The sequence below is a fragment of the Crotalus tigris genome, unplaced genomic scaffold (genome assembly GCF_016545835.1).
Source record: "Crotalus tigris isolate CLP2741 ecotype Arizona unplaced genomic scaffold, ASM1654583v1 scf7180000024350.909852, whole genome shotgun sequence".
NCBI classification, from domain to species: Eukaryota; Metazoa; Chordata; class Lepidosauria; order Squamata; family Viperidae; genus Crotalus; species Crotalus tigris.
Genome location: NW_024100519.1, coordinates 64,878 through 84,089, shown reverse-complemented (window position 1 = coordinate 84,089; position 19,212 = coordinate 64,878). Strand labels below are relative to the sequence as shown.

The 19,212-nt window shown below is 44.8% G+C and overlaps 1 protein-coding gene across 1 annotated transcript in view; it reads left to right on the top strand.

The window, feature by feature from the left end:
- Positions 1-19,212, top strand: part of NIBAN2 (niban apoptosis regulator 2) — a 48,847-nt gene that overhangs the window by 24,233 nt on the left and 5,402 nt on the right. The window contains exons 3-12 of the mRNA XM_039327132.1: positions 3,627-3,755; positions 4,697-4,802; positions 5,967-6,137; positions 10,668-10,783; positions 13,065-13,169; positions 16,209-16,371; positions 16,821-17,008; positions 17,498-17,653; positions 18,356-18,472; positions 18,737-18,844. Of these exons, the coding sequence (XP_039183066.1) occupies positions 3,627-3,755; positions 4,697-4,802; positions 5,967-6,137; positions 10,668-10,783; positions 13,065-13,169; positions 16,209-16,371; positions 16,821-17,008; positions 17,498-17,653; positions 18,356-18,472; positions 18,737-18,844 (1,359 nt within the window). The remainder of the gene's footprint in view (positions 1-3,626; positions 3,756-4,696; positions 4,803-5,966; positions 6,138-10,667; positions 10,784-13,064; positions 13,170-16,208; positions 16,372-16,820; positions 17,009-17,497; positions 17,654-18,355; positions 18,473-18,736; positions 18,845-19,212) is intronic.

Genomic DNA, 19,212 nt, shown 5'->3' with positions numbered 1-19,212 from the left:
CTTCTGAGAGATAAGACAGGAGTGTAAGGGTACAAATTGGAGGAACAAGTGTTGCTAGGAGGCAAAACAGAGGGAGGGTGGAAGAGATGTGCAAGGGGGGAGGGAAAATGGCTTAACCAGGGTTGCTGTTTGCGTAATCTGTTCAGTTTTGCTAGAGTTAACTTCTGTTTTAGAATAATTTAGCACTTTGGATAAAACTCAGCTTCTTTGGTTGGCTTGTGAGTCAATATTGGGGGAAGCCAGCAAATGGGTGAAAGAATTATTTTTTAGAGATGATTATGAGATGGGATTTAAATGAGGTGACACGTTCAGGTTTGCTGACCAACTGGGAACATCTGTGTAGTTTTTTCAGTAACAAAACAGAAATGCTTTGCTGAGATCTTTCCCCCCCCCCTCCTTTATTTGTATCCTGCCTTTATCATTTGTACAAATGATTCGAAGGGGTGAACATATCCAATATGCATTTCTCCTCCACCTATTTTTCCCCACAACAACAACAACTCTGTGAGGTGGACTGGCTGAGAGAACGAGGGACTGAGCCAAAGCCCACCCAGTGGGCTTTTGTGTCTAAGACGGGACTAGAACTCACCGTCTCCTGATGATTGACTCAAAGTCACCCAACGGGCTTTCACGGCTATGGCTGGACTAGAACTCACCATCTCCTGGTGATTGGCACAAAAGCTGGCTGAGTGACTTTGGGCCAATCACCAGGAGATGGTGAGTTCTAGTCCAGCCATAGCCATGAAAGCCCGTTGGGTGACTTTGAGTCAATCATCAGGAGACGGTGAGTTCAGACAAATGATTAGATGTAGACTAGACTAGATTGGGGGTAAAAACCAATTGGAGAGCCAGTTTGGTTTGGAGATTAAGGCATCCGGCTAGCAACTAGGCTCTCCAATTGGTTTTTACCCCCAATCTAGTCTAGTCTACATCTAATCATTTGTCTGAATGGTATAGGGTTTCCTGCCTGAGCAGGAGGTTGGACTAGATGACCTCCAAAGTCCCTTCCAACTTTATTATGGATCATCGCACAGTCAGCCAGATGTTCAGACTGGATTTGGCATTTTGTCTACCTATCGAGTCCTTACCCAGGACCTGGGATAGGCAAGGCTCTCCTTGGTTTTTACCCCCAATCTAGTCTAGTCTACATCTAATCATTTGTCTGAATGGTATACTGAGCAGGAGGTTGGACTAGATGACCTCCAAAGTCCCTTCCAATTTTATTATGGATCATCGCACAGTCAGCCAGATGTTCAGACTGGATTTGGCATTTTGTCTACCTATCGAGTCCTTACCCAGGACCTGGGATAGGCATTTTTTCTTCTTCAACCATTATTATTATTATTATTATTATTATTATTATTACCCATCTCAAGATCAAGGGAATGGGTTCAAGGCATTCTAGACTAAAAATAAGGCTGGAGTTCTTTCGCCAGGGCCCAGAAAGTTGTCTTGTGTGCACCTGGGCTGGGTTGAAATTACCTCCGCACCAGTTCAGTTGTTTGTATTGTCGGCCAGTTCATTTCCCCCCCACTCCATTCCCTCCAAAAAAAAAAAAAAAGGAAAGGAAGGAAAAAATAACAGAAGCAGTGATTATTCTTTCCAGCTGATCTTCGCTCTTTCTTGCAATGTAAACACGCTAAGTGCTTAATTGCAACTCTTGTCTGTCTGCCAAGGACTAGGAGACGCCCAAATGCAGACGGGCGTGCAGGACTCGGTCTGCATTGAGTTTTTAATCAGGAGGGGTGCCATATTTTTCTAGCCCCACTGCGTCCTGAAGGGCTTGGGGGAAGACAGGCCTCCAGCAGACTACGCTATGGTGTTTCCCCCAAAATAAGACCGGGTCTCATAATTAATTTTTGCTCAAAAAGACACATTAGAGCTGATTTTCCAATTAGGTCTTATTTGGGGAGGGAATACGGTACTCAATGCATCCGTCTGGCTGACAATCTTAACTGGGGCTTATTTGGGGGTAGGCCTTATATATTATATATTAGGATGTGTGTATATAATGTATGTTTTTATTTGTGGTTTTTACTTGTGTGTAGTGTGCACTGTGGACAGCACTTAATTTCGTTGTGAGTTACACAATGACAAGCTATTCTATTCTATTATCCCATATTATCCCGTTATCCCATTCTATTCTATTCTGTTCTGTTCTGTTCTGTTCTATTCTATTCTCTATTCTATTATCCCATATTATTCCATGTTATCCCATGTTATCCCATATTATTCTATTCTATTCTATTCTATTCTATTCTATTCTATTCTATTCTATTCTATTCTATTCTATTCGTAAGGGCGAAAAGGGTCAAAAATCACTTTTTTTCATTAAATTAACTGTTGTGAGTCAAGGGCAATCTGTACAAGTATCTTTTTTAAAAATCTATGCAAGCTAAAATAGATTGTTAGATATTTTGAGGGCTCAAATTGTTCCCCCCCCCCTTCATTTATTTCTAATTATTTATTAAGTCATCCCAGGACTGATGAAACTCTGCAAATATTTGAGATCCCCAAATCCTTTATTTTTTTTCCACTAGGCAATGCTATTTTTGTGATCTTTGAGCTGTCCCAATATTTGCAGATAATTCAGATTTTTGACTCCATTCCCCCCCCCCCACACACACACACCCCTTCTCAACACAGCTTCCCTTCTTTTGGTTTTGGGTTGTTACTTTTTGTCTCTGTTTTTTTGCCTTTAATGTTTACATTGCCTTTTTAAGTAGTGGAAGTGACTGTCTGGATTTCTTTGCTTGCATCAATAGGAGAGCGTTTCAAACAGCCTGTATGCCGCTTGGCAAAGGCTGATACCTAAAAAATGTAGATTCCCCTTAAAATAAACCAAACCCCAAATAAATAGGGGACATTAACAAAAGGCATCAAAAAGTCAACTCTTTTTTTTTTTTTTGAAGTGCACCGGGAAGCAATCCCCACCTGTGTAAAAGCCTCTCTACGACCACAGTAGGAACCAGAAAATTTGTAACTAAGCAATATAATCATTAATTGAGAGATCAAGTGACTTGTGACCGTGCCTGCTGACTTCCCCATTGACTTTGCTTGAAGCCATCGCAAACAGAGCCACAGGATGTTGCAAGCAGGGGGCTGGACTAGAAGACCTCCAAGGTCCCTTACAGCTTCTATCCTATCCTATCCTATCCTATCCTATCCTATCCTATCCTATTCCAATATTCTATTCTATTCTATTCTATTCTATTCTATTCTATTCTATTCTATTCTATTCTATATCTTATATCTATCCTATGCTATCCTATGCTATCCTATATCTATCTTATGCTATGCTGTCCTGTCCTGTCCTATCCTATCCTATCCTATCCTATCCTATCCTATCCTATCCTATCCTATTCATTTTTTCCTACAAACCGACAGCAAACCGCACTTCTTCCTACCATAGCACTGATGGTGTTCCCTAGTTGGGTCATGAAACGTCTTCAAGAAAACCAGCAAGTTCAGAGAGCACCAAGGACCCATTCATTGAAACTAACGTTCAGAAATCAAGGACTTAGCCGTGATGTGCCAAGGTCACCCAAAGCCATTCAAAAGTGTCCAGAGAAGATCTTCTCCACCTCATGGTGTTCCTTCCTTTCTTCTTCCCTATGTATCTCCAGGTACCTCTGGAGGACCGGGTCATCTTCTCCGGCAATCTCTTCCAGTACATAGAGGAAAACAAGAAGTGGAGGAACCGTTTCAGCGTTGTACCCCTCAATTATGGGGTGGTGCTCTACGAGAACAAACTGGTAAGGTTCTGGATGGCTTCACCCAGGCTAGCTTGGGCTGCTTGATGGGTGGAGAAAAACCAACCGTCTACGGAGATTCTCTAGCATCCAGGTCATGGTTGTCCCAAAGGTGCTTTTCCGAAAGACAGTCGGACTTTCTCGGGTCTTTTTTCCTTGAAAACATTTCGCTTCTCACCCAAGAAGCTTCTTCAGTTCTGAAGTTCTCAAGGATCAGAATCGAAGAAGCTCTTGATTGGGACCGAAGCAGCACGAGAGGTTGTCTTTCAAAGCAGCTTCAGGGATGGCCACATCAAAAGACCCTCCTGCCCCAAATGAGGTCCTCTAGGAAGAAATTCTTCACTTGGCCAGCTAGTAGATCATCAGATGGGACCAGACTCCCTAGATTTTGATTAATCAATCTTAGTGCGGTCCTTCTTTCTCTCTTTTTCTCAATCTTGGAGGAGATTCTTTTTTTATAAAAAAAAAAAGAGGGGGGAAAAAAAGCAGAGGTGAAGATCTCAAGGATCAGGTGAGGTTGAGCTTGTTTCTTCTCAAAGGACCAAGAGAGTCTTTAAGGGTCTTTTCTGTGTACAGTCCTTTCCCCAGCCATCTGTAGCTTCTTCACTTTGCAGACTGTCATTCAGTTCCAAGAGAAGACCTCAGAGGAAATACTTATTATTTTTTTTATGATGCTGCTGGGGCTACTTGGGAGGTTATGATAGACTGAAGAGAGCCATGAAAAGTATTGTAGACTTGCCAAAGCCGTTGAAAAATCAAGACTCGAAAAGGAATTCTCCCACAACCTGGAAATTAGTAGGCTGTTCCGGACATAATTGCTTTGAACATCTGGACAAGGCTCCCTAAAGTACATTAGCTCTAGGAGATGCCATCAGTCGGATAGCTTTAGGGGCAAGGATGTTTGACCACATGAAAATGATAGGTTGATGTGTTCCCATCTCCAGGCCTATGAAAGGGGTCTACAACCCCGAATTCTCGTCAACAGTGCTGGCTACAAGGTCCTCACCTCCCTGGACCAATATTTGGAATTGCTCAGCAATAACTTAACAGGTAAGTTCTACTTTGTATATTTCAGCTGGTCCTCCCCGGACACAGGACACTTAATATTTAACAAATAGCCTGATTTGCAGTTTAAGAGTCTATGGAGACTCTCATTCTTCCAGCTCATGGTTGTCCCAAAGGTGCTTTTTTTTTTTTCAAGAGGCAACTGGACTTTCTTGTTTTTCTTTGAAGACGTCTCGCTTCTCCTCCAAGAAGCTTCTTCAGTTCTGACCGGATGGTGGGGAAGGGAAGGATTTATACTCCTTGCAAACCACTGGTCGTTTGCCTTCTTTTAGAGAGTCGTTGAGGCCACTTGGAGGTTTGAGGTCGTTTGCCTTCTTTTAGAGAGTCGTTGAGGCCACTTTACTGTGTCCTCAGGGCTACCTGAGTGGTGCAAATGGGTGTGGAGTTGCTGAAAGGACCGTGTTGTAGACTGGAGGTAGACGACGACGTATCCCTCCCCCTCTGTTGAGAGAGGGCTGTTGAATTTTGACCTAGATGGCCTCTTGGACCCCTCTTTCAAACCAGGAGGTGAAGCCAAAGGTTTGGGGGAACCTCTTTGCAAAGGTTGGCACAGTTCCTGCCTCTTTGAAAGGGTTTAACTTGGGTTATCTGGAGGACCTGCCAGAAGGATCTGTCGAAGATGATCAGTAAATAAAACTCTCTTCTCAAGTGGCCCTCTGAGCAGCTGAGAGGTCCGCTAGGGAAACGATCAAGGCTGCCAGCCAAACTCCTTGTGAGAAGGAAACAAACACAAGAAAGATCATTCTTTCTCAGCTGAGCTGGGAGATTTGACCTGGGAAGGTGGCTCAGAGAATCATGACAAAGATCCTTGAAGTTATCTCCTCCTCCTTGCCTTGTCCACAGCTTCAATGACTCGTCCTTCATCCTAGGCAGGTGGAACATCTGCTGGAAAGAGAGACTCCTGCCTTGTTGGAGTCCCAGATGTTGCCAGATGTGTTTGCTTCTTAGTTTTTGCTCTCGAGTCTTTGGGGAAAAAATTTATATTGGTGTTCGGCCCCATCTGCCTGACACGTGTGCCTGATTTCCATCACACCCAACAGGAACATCATAGGGATCTCCTGTGGCGCAAGCATCACCCTCGGGCTTTGCTGTGCTCAAGTTGGGGCCGGGTTGTTCATTGCGTGTCCCTGTCGTCGTCTCCCTTTCCAGGTCCCGCCTCCAAGTCAAGCAATGCTGCCAGTCATCCCAAGTGTCCCACTCAGTTCCCCATCATCCTGTGGCATCCTTATGCCCGCCATTATTACTTTTGTGTGATGACCGGCAAGGAGCAGGAGAAGTGGCAGGCCATTTTTCAAGATTGTGTGCGTCACTGCAACAACGGTAAGCTTAAAGCGCACATGTGTGGGCGGGTGTCTTTCTCCTCCTTTTGAAGGATAGGTCTTCCTTTGCTTTGCTAGTCTGATTTGGGGTGGCCGTAAGGAGCAGACCCCTTCCTCTGATTTGACACGGAAGCAGAACTTGAGTTTTTCCGCAGTCTACATTCTGAGCACAGCCCTAGACTTGTCTGTTGCGTTGTTCGTAGCAATTTCACCCCTCGTTTTCCCTAAGGAAGTCCTTCCTATTCCAAGTCTCAAGGGATATCAGACCAAAGGTATGAGTAAGTTTACACATCTCTCTAAGCCAGCGTTTTTAAAGATGGTTTAATGCAGGGGGTCTTCAAACCTGGCCCTTTTTATGACTTGTGGACTTCAACTTCCAGAATTCCTCAGCCGGTGTGCCTGGCTGAGGAATTCTGGGAAGTCCACCAGTCACAAAAGGGCCAGGTATGAAGACCCCCTGGTTTAATGGGTGGGTTTGCTGGTTGCACTAAACTAAACTTAAACAACCCCCGTAATGGACGGTGGGCATTCAGTAAACGTGATGGTCAAGCGATGATTGGAAGGTGATTTTTTTCTCGGTCTGAGGACACCACCCTAACCATTGCACTACACTACTGATGAATTGTTCTCACTTCTCCTTCATTCTAGGTTGCTGCTCTCCTTGATTAGTTTCCATCTATTTTTTCTTCTTCTTCTTCTTCTTCTTCTTCTTCTTCTTCTTCTTCTTCTTCTTCTTCTTCTTCTTCTTCTTCTTCTTCTTCTTCTTCTTCTTCTTCTTCTTCTTCTTCTCCTTCTCCTTCTCCTTCTCCTTCTCCTTCTCCTTCTCCTTCTCCTTCTCCTTCTTCTCCTTCTCCTTCTCCTTCTCCTTCTCCTTCTCCTTCTCCTTCTCCTTCTCCTTCTTCTTCTTCTTCTTCTTCTTCTTCTTCTTCTTCTACGGTTGAGCCTCTCAAGGTCCCTGCACGCCTCTTTGGGAACCTGACCCTGCCCAGTCTGAAGCTGAGTTGGCAGAAGGTGGCATTTTGTATCCCATGAGCTCCACCCATCCTGCTCTGCTTGGCAGATTTCCTGCACTCTGCGGAATGCACTGTGCGGGAGGAGCAGTCTCTAAAAACAGCTCTGCCAGTAAAAAAAGGATCCATCATTCTCCTCTCGCTGCTTAAGCAGAACCTCCCTCTGAAACCTACAAGCCAGGCAGAACCTGTCCACCCACCTCACAATAACTTCCCTGTTCTCCTCTCTCTCTCTCTCTCTCTCTCCCCCACCTCTCTCTGGAATTTTGGAGAGGTAAAATTTGGTCTTGGAGAAAATTCAGACGCAGAATAGAGCTGGAAGGGACCTTGGAGGTCTTCTAGACCAGCCCCCTGCTCAAACAGGAGACCCTATACCATTTGAGACAATTAGCTGTCCAGTCTCTTCTTAAAAACCTCCAGTGATGGAGCATCCACAACGTCTGAAGGCCAAGCTGTTCCACTGGTTAATTGCTCTCACTGTTTTGAAGTTTCTCCTTAATTCCAGGTTGCTTCTTTCCTTGATTAGCTTCCATCCGTTGTTTCTTGTCTTGCCTTCTGGTGCTTTGGAGAATAAATTGACCCCCTCCTCTTTGTGGCAGACTCTCAAATACTGGAATAGTGCTATCATGTCCCCCCCTAGTCCTTCTTTTTCCAAATCCTGCATCCGTTCTTCATATGTTTTAGTGTCCAGGCCTTTAATCATCTTAGTTGCTCTTCTTTGCACTTTTTCCAAAGCCTCAACATCTTGAGAATCCCTTGGACTTTAAGGAGATCAGATCAGTCCGGTCCAAACAAAATCACCCCTGACTGTCCTTTGGAAGGACAGAGACTGAAGCTGAAGCTCAAATACTTTGTCCGCCAAATGAGAAGAAGACTCCTTGGAAAAGACCCTGATGTTGGGAAAGATGGAAGGAATAACAGAGTGGGAAGAGATCCTGGAGGTGTTCTAAGTCCAAGCAGGAGACCTGACATCGCTTCGGACAAGTGTCTGTCCAATCTCTTCTTAAAAACCTCCAGTGATGGAGCACCCACAACTTCTGGATGGAAGCCATTCCACCCATTAATTGATCTGGGATTATAGAATAGCAGAAGGTCCATGGGAGGGTCCATGGAGGTCTTCCAGTCCAACCCCCTGCTCAAGCAAGAAGACCTTGCACCATCCCGGACAAATGTCTGTCCAATCTCTTCTTAAAAACCTCCAGTGATGGAACAACCAACAACTTCCGGAGGGAAGGCATTCCACTGGTTAATTGTTTTCACCATCACGGAAATTTCTCCTTTCCTTCCAGGAGATTCCAGGAGAATCTCCTCAAATTCCAGGAGAGGAAGGCCTCTTTGAAAATTCGCCCTTGGTAGAAAGCGTCTGGAAGGCAGCCAGGTGCCTTCCTCTACGTGCCGTGCCGTGTGCTCTCTCTGTGTGTGTCCTGTTGCACACTCAAGATGGAAGTGTGCGGCAATGTCTCTGTTACTTCCCAAACAACAAGCAGCGTTTGGAGTCTCGTCAAAGATTAGCCAAGTGGGGTTTCGTTTCCTGAGCTGGGCTGATTCCCCTAGCATCTCTAAAACCCCCTACCCTTTTTTTGTGTGTCGAGATATGATCCATGCATCCTGCACAGCCCAGGAAGAAGAAGGAATTTTTTTTTTTTTTTGGATGCTCCAAACATCTGGGATTCTCCTGTTTTTTTCTTTTGTGGATCCATTCATGTCTCCTGCTAGGATGATTAACTGAGATACTAAAGACCAAGAGGATTTATGGGGCTGTCTCAGCCGCAGCCTCTCTCTTCCCACGCTTCCCTCTTCCCTTGGCTGGCCCAGGCCTTCTGGCTTACTGTCAGTGTGGTATTTATAACAGCATCTGAAAGCTGCTGCTTGCTGTATTTTATCTCTGGCTTTGTTTTCCTTTGGGTCTCCTGCTGATGCTTTTGCAGCATCGCCCTGCTGCTTCTTGCTCCAGCTGTGTTGGATGTGTCTGCTGGATTCAGCCCCTTTTCTCTCCCCCCAAAAGCCCACTTTATTCTAACTAGGAGGAAAGGCTGTGGGGAAGGGAGGGGAGGGGAAGATGGATGGGAGGAAGGAAAAGAAAGAGGAAGGAAGGATGAAAGGAAGGAAAGAAGGAAGGTGGGAGGAAGGAAGGAAGGAAGGAAAAGAAAGAAGAGGAAGGAAGGAGAAGGGAAGGAAGGAAGGAAAAGAAAGAAGAGGGAGGAAAGATGAAAGGAAGGAAAGAAGGAAGGAAGGAAAAAAGGAGGGAGGAAGGAAGGAAAAGAAAGGAGGAAGGAAGGATGAAAGGAAGAAAAGAAAGAAGGAAAAAAGAGAAGGAGGGTGAGAGGAAGGAAGGAAAAGAAAAAAGAGGAAGGAAAGAAGGAAGGGAGGGAGGAAGGAAAAGAAAGAGAAGGAGGGTGAGAGAAAGTAAAAGAAAGAAAAGGAGGAAGGAAGGAAGGAAGGAAGGAGAGAGGGAGGGTGGGAGAAAGGGAAGAAGGAAGGAAAAGAAAGAAGGGAGAGAAAGGAAAAGTAGAAAGAAAGAGAAAAGGAAGGAGAAGAGAGGAGAAATTGAGCCAAATAGCCACCCACGTTTCTCCATCGCCTCTCCAGTTGCGCAGTCCTCTTCGCCTGAGTCACAAAGAAGGAATCCCAGACATGTTGGGAAAGCCTTGTCAAGGCAACCCCCTTCCTTCCTTCCTGCGGGGGAGTCAATTTTGCAAAGCTTGAAGCAGAGAAATGATGCCGTCGCTCGGATTCAGTCTCCCAGCACCTTCCTTAGTCACTTCCCCCCACTTGGGTGAAAATCTGGATGTCTCCTATTTTTTCTTGTTCTTTCCCCACTGGGATTTACTTCTGCCAGATTCAAGGTCCGAGAGTTATTTTTCTTGGGCATTTCTTCTTTCCTCCTCCTCCTCCTCCTCCTCCTCCTCCTCCTGAAGAATCTTGATTGTGGATTTTCCAATGATGATGATCAACACAAAGGAATGGTGATCGCCACCTTTTTCCAATTGGTCAACACAAAAGGGTTGAATCTAAAAAAGACTTAAGAAGCAAATGGCTGATGGATTTTTGCAGCAACAATGTTTCTTACATGTCTTTGGTGAGACAGCTCTCTTCCTTCCTTCCTTCCTTCCTTCCTTCCTTCCTTCCTTCCTTCCTTCCTTCCTTCCTTCCTTCCTTCCTTCCGGGCTGAATCTAAAAAAGACTAAGAAGCAAATGACTGAAGGATTTCTGCAGCGACAACATTTCTTACATGTCTTTGCCCAGACAGCTTCCTTCCTTCCTTCCTCCCTCCCTCCCTCCCTCCCTCCCTCCTTCCTTCCTTCCTTCCTTCCTTCCTTCCTGAATCTAAAAAAGATTCTCCAATATGGCTATCCTGGACTCCATTATTTCAGACTGATCTTTGGCCCCAAATCCTCTCCCTTGTGCCTGAATTCCATCAAGTGGGCCTCCATCCCATTCAAACGTTTTAATTCATTTCTCGGGAGTCCCAAAAGCATGGAAATGACTTTAGCTGCCTGTTTCTCCTTCGCTCCTTCCAGGAATCCCAGAAGAGTCCAAAGTGGAGGCGCCGGCATTCACCGACGCCGTGCGGATGTATCGCCAGTCCAAGGAGCAATACGGCACCTGGGACATGCTTTGCGGCAACGAAGCTCAGGTGAGTTCGGGGCGCGCGGCAGATTCCCAGTCATATCCACACCCAGTCTTGGGTCCTAAGGTGAAGAAAGTGGGGCCCAAAAAATTAGTTGCAGTCCAGAACTGAAAGCTGGAGAGCTAAGGTGGTCAATCAATTTTTATTATGTTCACGGACCAGCATCGCAAACAATAATAGTAGTAAAAAAACAAAACAAAAGACAGACAGAATAATGTTGGTGGATTATCAGCGGACGGTTAAAGTTTGCCTTAAAAAAGCAGAGACATCACCCTGCCAACAAAAGTGCGTATAGTCAAGTGCGTATAGTCATCCCAGTTGCAATGTACGGCTGTGAAAGTTGGACCATAAGAAAGGCTGAGTGCCAAAGAATAGAGGCCTTTGAACTCTGGTGCTGGAGAAGACTCCTGTGAGTCCCCCGGACTGCAAGGTGATCCAACCGGTCAGTCCTAGCGGAGATCAACCCCAACTGCTCTTTAGAAGGCCAGATCCTGAAGTTGAAACTCAAGTACTTTGGCCACCTAAGGAGAAGGAAGGACTCACTGGAGAAGAGCCTAATGCTGGGAAAGATGGAGGGCAAGAGAAGAATGAGACGACAGAGAAGGAGGTGGCTGGATGGAGTCACTGAAGCAGCAGGCGTGAGCTTCAATGGACTTCAGAAGACGGTAGAGGACAGGAAGACCTGGAGGAACATTGTCCATGGGGTCGCAATGGGTCAGACACGACTTCGCAACTAACAACAACAATTTTACAAACAACATGACAAAATTTGACCATGTTGAAAGAAACTCCCGGGTGCTGATCCGCCCACCGCAGTCGCCCATAAAAAGGACAGGCTGACCTCAACTTACAACCATTTAGTGTTCGAAGTCACAACAGCACCGAAAAGAGTGACTTACGGCTGATCCTTGCACTTACAACCGTCATCCTTACAGTAACGTGATCACAAGTCAAATGCTGGACAATTGGGGTGTATTGACGTCCTGCGGACACCATCTGCGATCTGCCCAGCCGGCTCCCGACAAGGAAAGTCAAGCGGGGGAAAAGTCAGATTCGCTTAATGACTGCCTGGTTCACTAAACAAACTGCAGTGATTTGCTTAGGGACCAGGCAAAAAGGTTGTAAGAAAGGGGCAAAACTCACTGAATGGCTGCCTTGCTTAGCAACAGAACTTTGAGGCTCAGTTTGCGTCATGTCAAGGACTGCCTGTAATTGGGGGGGGCCTTAGCTCTGGATTTCAGAATGGTTGGGGTGGGCTAGTTGGCCTCTGAAGCCCCCTCGGCTACGCACCTTGGCCGCGAATGGATGTGATTTTGAATGGTTTTAAATAACGAAGGAAAGGAAGCTTGGATGGGTTAACTGCTGGCCAATTTTCCTTGTACTGTTGGAGCGCTTGAGCAGACAAGAGTGCGGTGGCAGTTTGGTGCCTTTGGCTGTTGGATGACTTGAGTGGAAGTTGTTAGCAAGAGGCTTGTGGGTTCGGGCTTGCCATCACTCCCATCCCACCCTGTCTGTTGCGTCGCACACCCACACTTGAGGCTCAGTTGAGGCATGGGCAAAAGTCTCCCATGGGAAACAGTAGCAGCGTCATCCCCAGGGAAGGAGGGATGTAGGAGAGGTGGAGAACTTCCTTTGGCACTGCAAGGGGAGGGAAGAAGAAGGAGGAGGAGGAGGAGGAGGAAGTGGTGAAGGAAAGAGAAACAAAGGGAAGGGAGGAAGGGAGGGAGGAAAGAAGGAAGGAAGGAGAAAGGAAGGAAGGTGCCTGAGTGCAGGACAAGAAGCAACAGATGGAAACTGATTAAAGAGAGAAGCAACCTGGAACTAAGGAGAAACTTCCTGACAGTGAGAACAATTAACCAGTGGAACAACCTGCCTCCAGAAGCAGTGAATGCTCCAACACTGGATGTTTTTAAGAAGAGATTGGACAGCCATCTGTCCGAAATGGTATAGGGTTTCCTGCCTGAGCAGGGGGTTGGACTAGATGACCTCCAAGGTCCCTTCCAACTTTATTATTATTATTATTATTATTATTATTATTATTATTATTATTGGAAGGAAGGAGAAGGGAAGAGGAAGTAAGGAAGGGGAGAGGAGAGGAGCATCCTTCTTTGGTGGGCCTTCAGCATTTTGATCCCCCAGATTTGAGTCCTCTTCCTTCTAAGTGAGAAGGTTGGGGATGGGGGGAATGAAAGCGTAAACCAAGGAAGGGGAGAGTCGGCTGTGAAACACCAGGCAGATGGGGACGTGGTTGTGGCTGACAGTCTGCGGTGACCCTTTCCTTCCCTAGGTCTTGAGCAATCTGGTGATGGAGGAGCTGCTGCCTGAGCTGAAGAATACGATTGGCCCCCGGCTGAAGGGCAAAGAGCAAGAGAGGCAAAGGGCCTGGATTCAGGTAGGGGCCATCGTGGGTTGCAAGAAGCTTGGGGAGAAGTCACTGCTGGAAGGTGCAATGGAGGAGGAGGAGGAGGAGATAGATAGATAGATAGATAGATAGATAGATAGATAGATAGATAGATAGATAGATAGGGAAAAGAGAAAGAAGGAGAAGATAGATAAGGAGAAGGAGAGAAAGGAGTAGATAAGGAGAAAGAGGAGGAGAAGATAGATAAGAAAAAGAAGAAGGAGAAGATAGATAAGGAGAAGGAGGAGAAGGAGAAGATGAGGAGAAAGAGGAGAAGGAGATAAGGAAAAGGAGAAGGAGAAAGAGGAGAAGGGGAAGATAGATAAGGAGAAGGAGAAAGAGGAGAAGGGGAAGATAGATAAGGAGAAGGAGAAAGAGGAGAAGACAAAAAGAATGAGGAGAAGAGATTGGGTCTCATATGGAAATGAATATAGGGTCTCCCAAAAGGAAAACTGTAAACAGTTCTTATGGCCTAACGTTTCTGATGTGCCACCCAAACACCTCTCTGTGTTCTGCCTCCTCCATGTGGCCACGGTGGTGACTGTGGACATTTGGTTCCTGCCTCTGCTTGGGTGTTCTCCTCTCCCCTCCCGTAGGATTTTTCTCTAAAGTTCATTTGTGCTTTTGCAAACTTTGGAATGAAGCCAAGGCTGGGAAAAAGTCTCCCTCTTTGTGCCCAGCTGCTGACATTTTCACACTGGCAGCGAAGGAAATCGTGGTGGCATTGTGGAAACCCAGGACTTCCCCTGTGTGCTGTTTGCCAGAGGCTAATAACTCTGCTTTAAATATTCATTTGCATGATGTCAGGTGCATGGAATATGCTTGAGATAAATGACCGCTGCTGTTTATTCAATTTTACAAACTTATCGTTTTGCTCGGAGGTTGGAATAATAAAGACAGGATATCTTATCTTTCTGGTCTCTTCCTCAACAACCTCATTTCTTTGCATTCTATTTCTAAGTGACTAGTCCTCTTGATTGCAAAAGTGGGCTGGGCTACCCTGGGCAGGAGGGCTGCGAATTTCAGAAGCAGAGACACATCCAGGAGGAGGTTGTGGTTTTGCTGATCTAGCAGGAAATCTGTTCTATCCTTGAAATATCGTGGTGTAGAAGTCTTGATCCCACATAGTTGGTCCTGTTCTCATTTCAATTTTTAGTGTGACTTTTTTTGGATGGATGGATGGATGGATGGATGGATAATAGAGATAGATTGATTGATAGACTGATGATGGATGGATGGATGGATGGATGGATGGATGGATGGATGGATGGACAGACAGATGACAGAGAGATTGATTAATAAATTGATGAAGAATGGATGGATGGTGGATGGATGGATGGACGGGTGGATGGACAGATGATAGATTGATAGACAGAAGAAGGATGGATGGTGGATGGATGGATGGATGGACATGATAGAGCTAGATTGATAAAAGGATGAAAGATGAATGGATAGATGGGTGGACGGATAGATGATAGAGCTAGATTGAAAGATGGGTGGGTGGATAGGTAAGTAGGTAGACAGACAGACAGACAGCAAATGGTAGATAGATGGTAGATAGATGATAGGAAGGTAGGTAGATAATTTGCAGACTGATACTGCAGGCTTTCGACTTGGTAAAAACCAGAAGGGTCTGTTTTTAATTTTGTTTATGTGTGGGTGTCGTTAGGCATGACCTCATTTCAGCCTACAAATTCTTCTTTTTTTTCCTCCCTGCCTTTTTTAAAAAACAAAAACCTGCTCTGGCACACCCCTATATATTTATTTGATCAATATCTGGGCTGCTGGCCAGGTACAAAACTAAAATAAACCGTAACCGTCCAGCAAATTTCCCTACTGGTTTTTTTTTTCTTTTTTGATGGAACACCTTGAGGTCTAAAAACATCATCAAAGAAATCTCTTTGAAAGTCTGAGCTGCGATGATAAAGATCAGGAAATAGGCTTTGTGTATTTCACTTTATAGCTATCTGGTGTCCAGCATTGGATAATCTGCCTGGTCTCCATCTATATTTAGCTTTTAGTTCACAGGAAGATAATTCTGTCTGCAAACCGTTTTTGTGGGAAAGAAATAAAAGTATTCTTTAAAAACGCAAGATAAATCTTGCCACGGGATGCCATTGTCAAAATAGCCAACACAGAAACCTCCTTTTAAAAGCAAATATTCAGCTTTGCTTGATTAATGCATTCTAGGGCGGCAGCTGATGAAAGAAGCCCTGTCTTTTTATAAACCTTCCCATTTTCTTGCCCAGGACCCCTCCCCGTACAATATACAGTATACTGTACATATATCTAGATTATATGCAAGGCTGTCTGCGTGGAGGGTGATCCTGCAGGAATGCCAAGAAAAACATACTTTTGAGCTGGCTTTCCTGAAAAAAAAAATAACTTTTTTAATGTCAATATTTCTGTGAAAGTTGGTGTTTGCTTGAAACTTTCTAAGCAGTGAAGACTAAAAAGGACAGTTGATCTGATGTATACAAATCACAGTTCCAGCATGCCTAGTCCTTCCTTCCTTCCTTCCTTCCTTCCTTCCTTCCTTCCTTCCTTCCTTCCTCCATATGCCTTTCTTTCTTCTTTCTCTCATTCCTGTCTCCTTCCTTCCTTCCTTCCTTCCTTCCTTTATATACCTTCCTTCCTTTCTTCTCTCATTCCTGTCTTCCTTCCTCCATATGCCTTCCTTTCTTCCTTCTCTCATTCCTGTCTCCTTCCTTCCTTCCTTCCTTCCTTCCTTCCTTCCTTCCTTCCTTCCTTCCTTCCGATATTTTCATAACCTCTGTGGCTTATTTCAGGTTGAAGAACAGAACTGCCTTTCTATGAAATGAATATAAACATGGAATGTACAGTTTATAACAAGTCTTCATTTTGTGTGTGTGTGTGTGAGAGAGAGAGAGACGTTTGTTGCTTGCAATCTCCATTGGGTTTTGCTAGATCCCCTTCCCCCCAAACAAGAGTCAAAACGTTCCTGACTTGGGTTTGCTGATCTAATGCTTTTCGGCCGTTCCACAACCATCCATTGTTCACTTTTGGTAGATCTCTGATGCGGTGTACAGAATGGTCTGTGACCAGGCAACAGCCCATTATGACTCATCAGTGGCCAGATGTGAGCTTCAGATTCCTGAAATGAAGAGCATCATCCGGACAGATATGGATCAGATCATCCAATCCAAGGAACATCTGGCAAACAAAATCCGAGGTGAGTAATGGTAGTGAGTGCCCTGTAATATCTACACCCAGTTGACTTTCTTGGATAATTCTGGGTTCTAGTCTTCTGCCATCCCAGTACAAGAGAGAGAGAGAGAGAGAGGGAGAGAGAGAGAGAGACTCTAGAAAGAGGACAGAGAAACAAAGTTAATTAGAGAGCTGGAATAGTGGTCCTCCAGATGTTGCTGAACTACACCTCCCAAAGTTGCCTATCGTTGCCCAAACCGGTTAGGTTCATTGGGAATGGCTTCCTGAAGATCTTGAGCAAGGTTAGATGTTCAAGAACATCTGGAGAACTACAGGTCCCCCATATCTACTTTCCTGGATGGAGATCCACCACCGTTCCTTTTCTCTTGGGCAATCTGGGTTGAGCTTGTTAGATTTCTTAAATAAAAATAGAAGTTGGCTCTTAGCAGTCCTTGTGCTGTGCTTCTCCTCCAGCCGTTGTCTTCTCCAAAGCTGAGGTCTGTGTCCGGAATCATGTCCAACCATACATCAGTTCCATCTTGGAAGCCCTGATGATCCCCACCAGCCAGGGCTTTGCTGAAGTTCGGGAAGTCTTTTTCAAGGAAGCCACTGACATGAACATGAATATTGTCAATGAAGGAGGGACAGAGAAGCTGGGAGAGGTAAGACAGATGTTGATGGGAACAAGGATGAGCAGATGAAGTTGTTCTTTTGAGTGGCAAAAGTTGATGGATCAATCTATCTATCTATCTATCTATCTATCTATCTATCTATCTATCTATCTATCTATCTATCTAATCTATTCTATCATCTATATCTCATCTATCTACCTACCTATCTCCTACCCTATCTGTCTGTCTATCTATCTATCTATCTATCTATCTATCTATCTATCTATCTATCTATCTATCTATCTATCTATCTATCTATCTATCAAGAGGGACAGTTGATCAAAATTGTCCTAGCTCTCTCTCTCTCTCTTTTTTTTTTTTTTTTACTTCCTGAAGGTTTCAAGTATACCAATTTGTGTGGAATAATCCTTAAATGGACTGAATGGCCCTTAGCAAGAGAGATGTTGGAATCTATCTTTAGGTTTTCAACATGCTGAAGTGTGGGACCTTCTAATCCTTCTTTCCCTCCCCCCCATCTAGTACATGGAGAAACTTTCTCAGCTAGCTTTCCACCCTGTGAAGATGCAATCATGCTATGAAAAGATGGACCAGTTGAAGCTGGAAGGTCTCCAGCAGAGGTTTGATGTCTCCAGTGCCTCCGTGTTCAAGCAGCGGGCCCAAATCCTGATGAGGCAGGTAAGGAGTGAAAGAGCTTGCTCCTACATCTTGCATCTCAGAAGCCATTGCTTATCTCCAGCATCTAAAGACAGAGGCCCTGCTCAAGAAGCTGTTGACAATCTATGAATGTACCCACTCATCTTTTCAAGCTGTCCAAAGAAATTTATTTATTTATTTATTTATTTATTTATTTATTTCATCAGTGTTAACCAGAGGTGGGCTGGGCACTTCCCAGCTTGTAAGACAACTGGAGCCCTCTAGTGACCAGGAAAGCTTTGTGTCTGAACATCATGACGGGAAGAAAAATAATTTTTCTCTCCATGTGCCATGCATGTTTTCATGGGCCTCTGGGTGTGGATCCCTCTTACCTTTTGCTCAAACATTAAAGAGCCTTTAATCTTTTTTCATAGAATTTCTATTTCAGCCTCTTGATTATTATTTTTTAAAGGATAGGTTTTTCCCGTCTCTGATGTGGAGGCATCTCTGCAATTATTCCCCATTTAGTCAACAGAAAGTGACATCCACAGAAAACCCAAAATAATGTCATCGTGCAAATCCTATTATTATATGCTTAAGTCCCAACTATCTGATGCAAATAACTAAGTAACAGCATTTGTGTAATAATCCCCTATCTTCTACCACCACCACCCCGCACACATATTCTATGCTAAACAGCTGTTGTTTCTTTTTTATATATCTCTTCCTTGTTTGATACTCTAGCAAATGGATGACACCGTCTACACTTTTGAGACTCTTCTACATCAGGAGCTGGGGAAGTCGTTGAGCAAAGATGAACTCTGCAAGACCATTCAGCGCATCCTGGAACGGGTGCTCAAGGTAAGGTTATCACCCCATCTTTGGGGTTGGGTTGGGTTGGATTGAGTTGAATTGGAATGGGTTGGGTTGAGTTGAGTTGGGTTGGGTTGGAATGGGTTGGGTTGGGTTGGGTTAGGTTGAGTTGGTTGGTTCCAATATCTCAGGGGCTGCCCCAAAGAAGAGGGAGTCAAGCTATTCTCCAAAGTGCCTGAAGGCAGGACAAGAAGCTTCCACGATCAGCTTCAGAAGCCTCGTTTGCGATTCTAAATCCTCTTTTGTCCCCAGAAATACGATTACGACAGCAGCACGGTGAGGAAGAAATTTTTCAGGGAAGCTCTGTTGCAAGTCACTGTCCCTTTCCTGCTGAAGAAGCTGGCTCCCACTTGCAAAGGGGTAAGAGTTGCCTCTTCGGGGTTGTATTTGGGGATTCACAACTTCTCCCATCGTGGTAAACAAAAGAGGTCCACGGAGGCTGCTCCCACAAAGACATACTTTAAAGGAGAAGTAAAGGGAGATTCTCAGACTTCCAGATTATTAGTTGTCTCCAAAGTGCTTTTTTTTCTGTAGGGAAGGAAAAATAGCTCCCACTACTACTATTAGTAGTACAAGTCAGGTCGGGAGCACCACAGTGCGTCCGGGTTGAAAGGTTGACAAGATTGAACGGTGACGTCATTGCTGCCTCTATTAGCTTCCACTAATAGGAAATCACAGATGCTCATTAAACATACGTTCCTTTATGAGGTCCTTGATGCTCTCTTGAC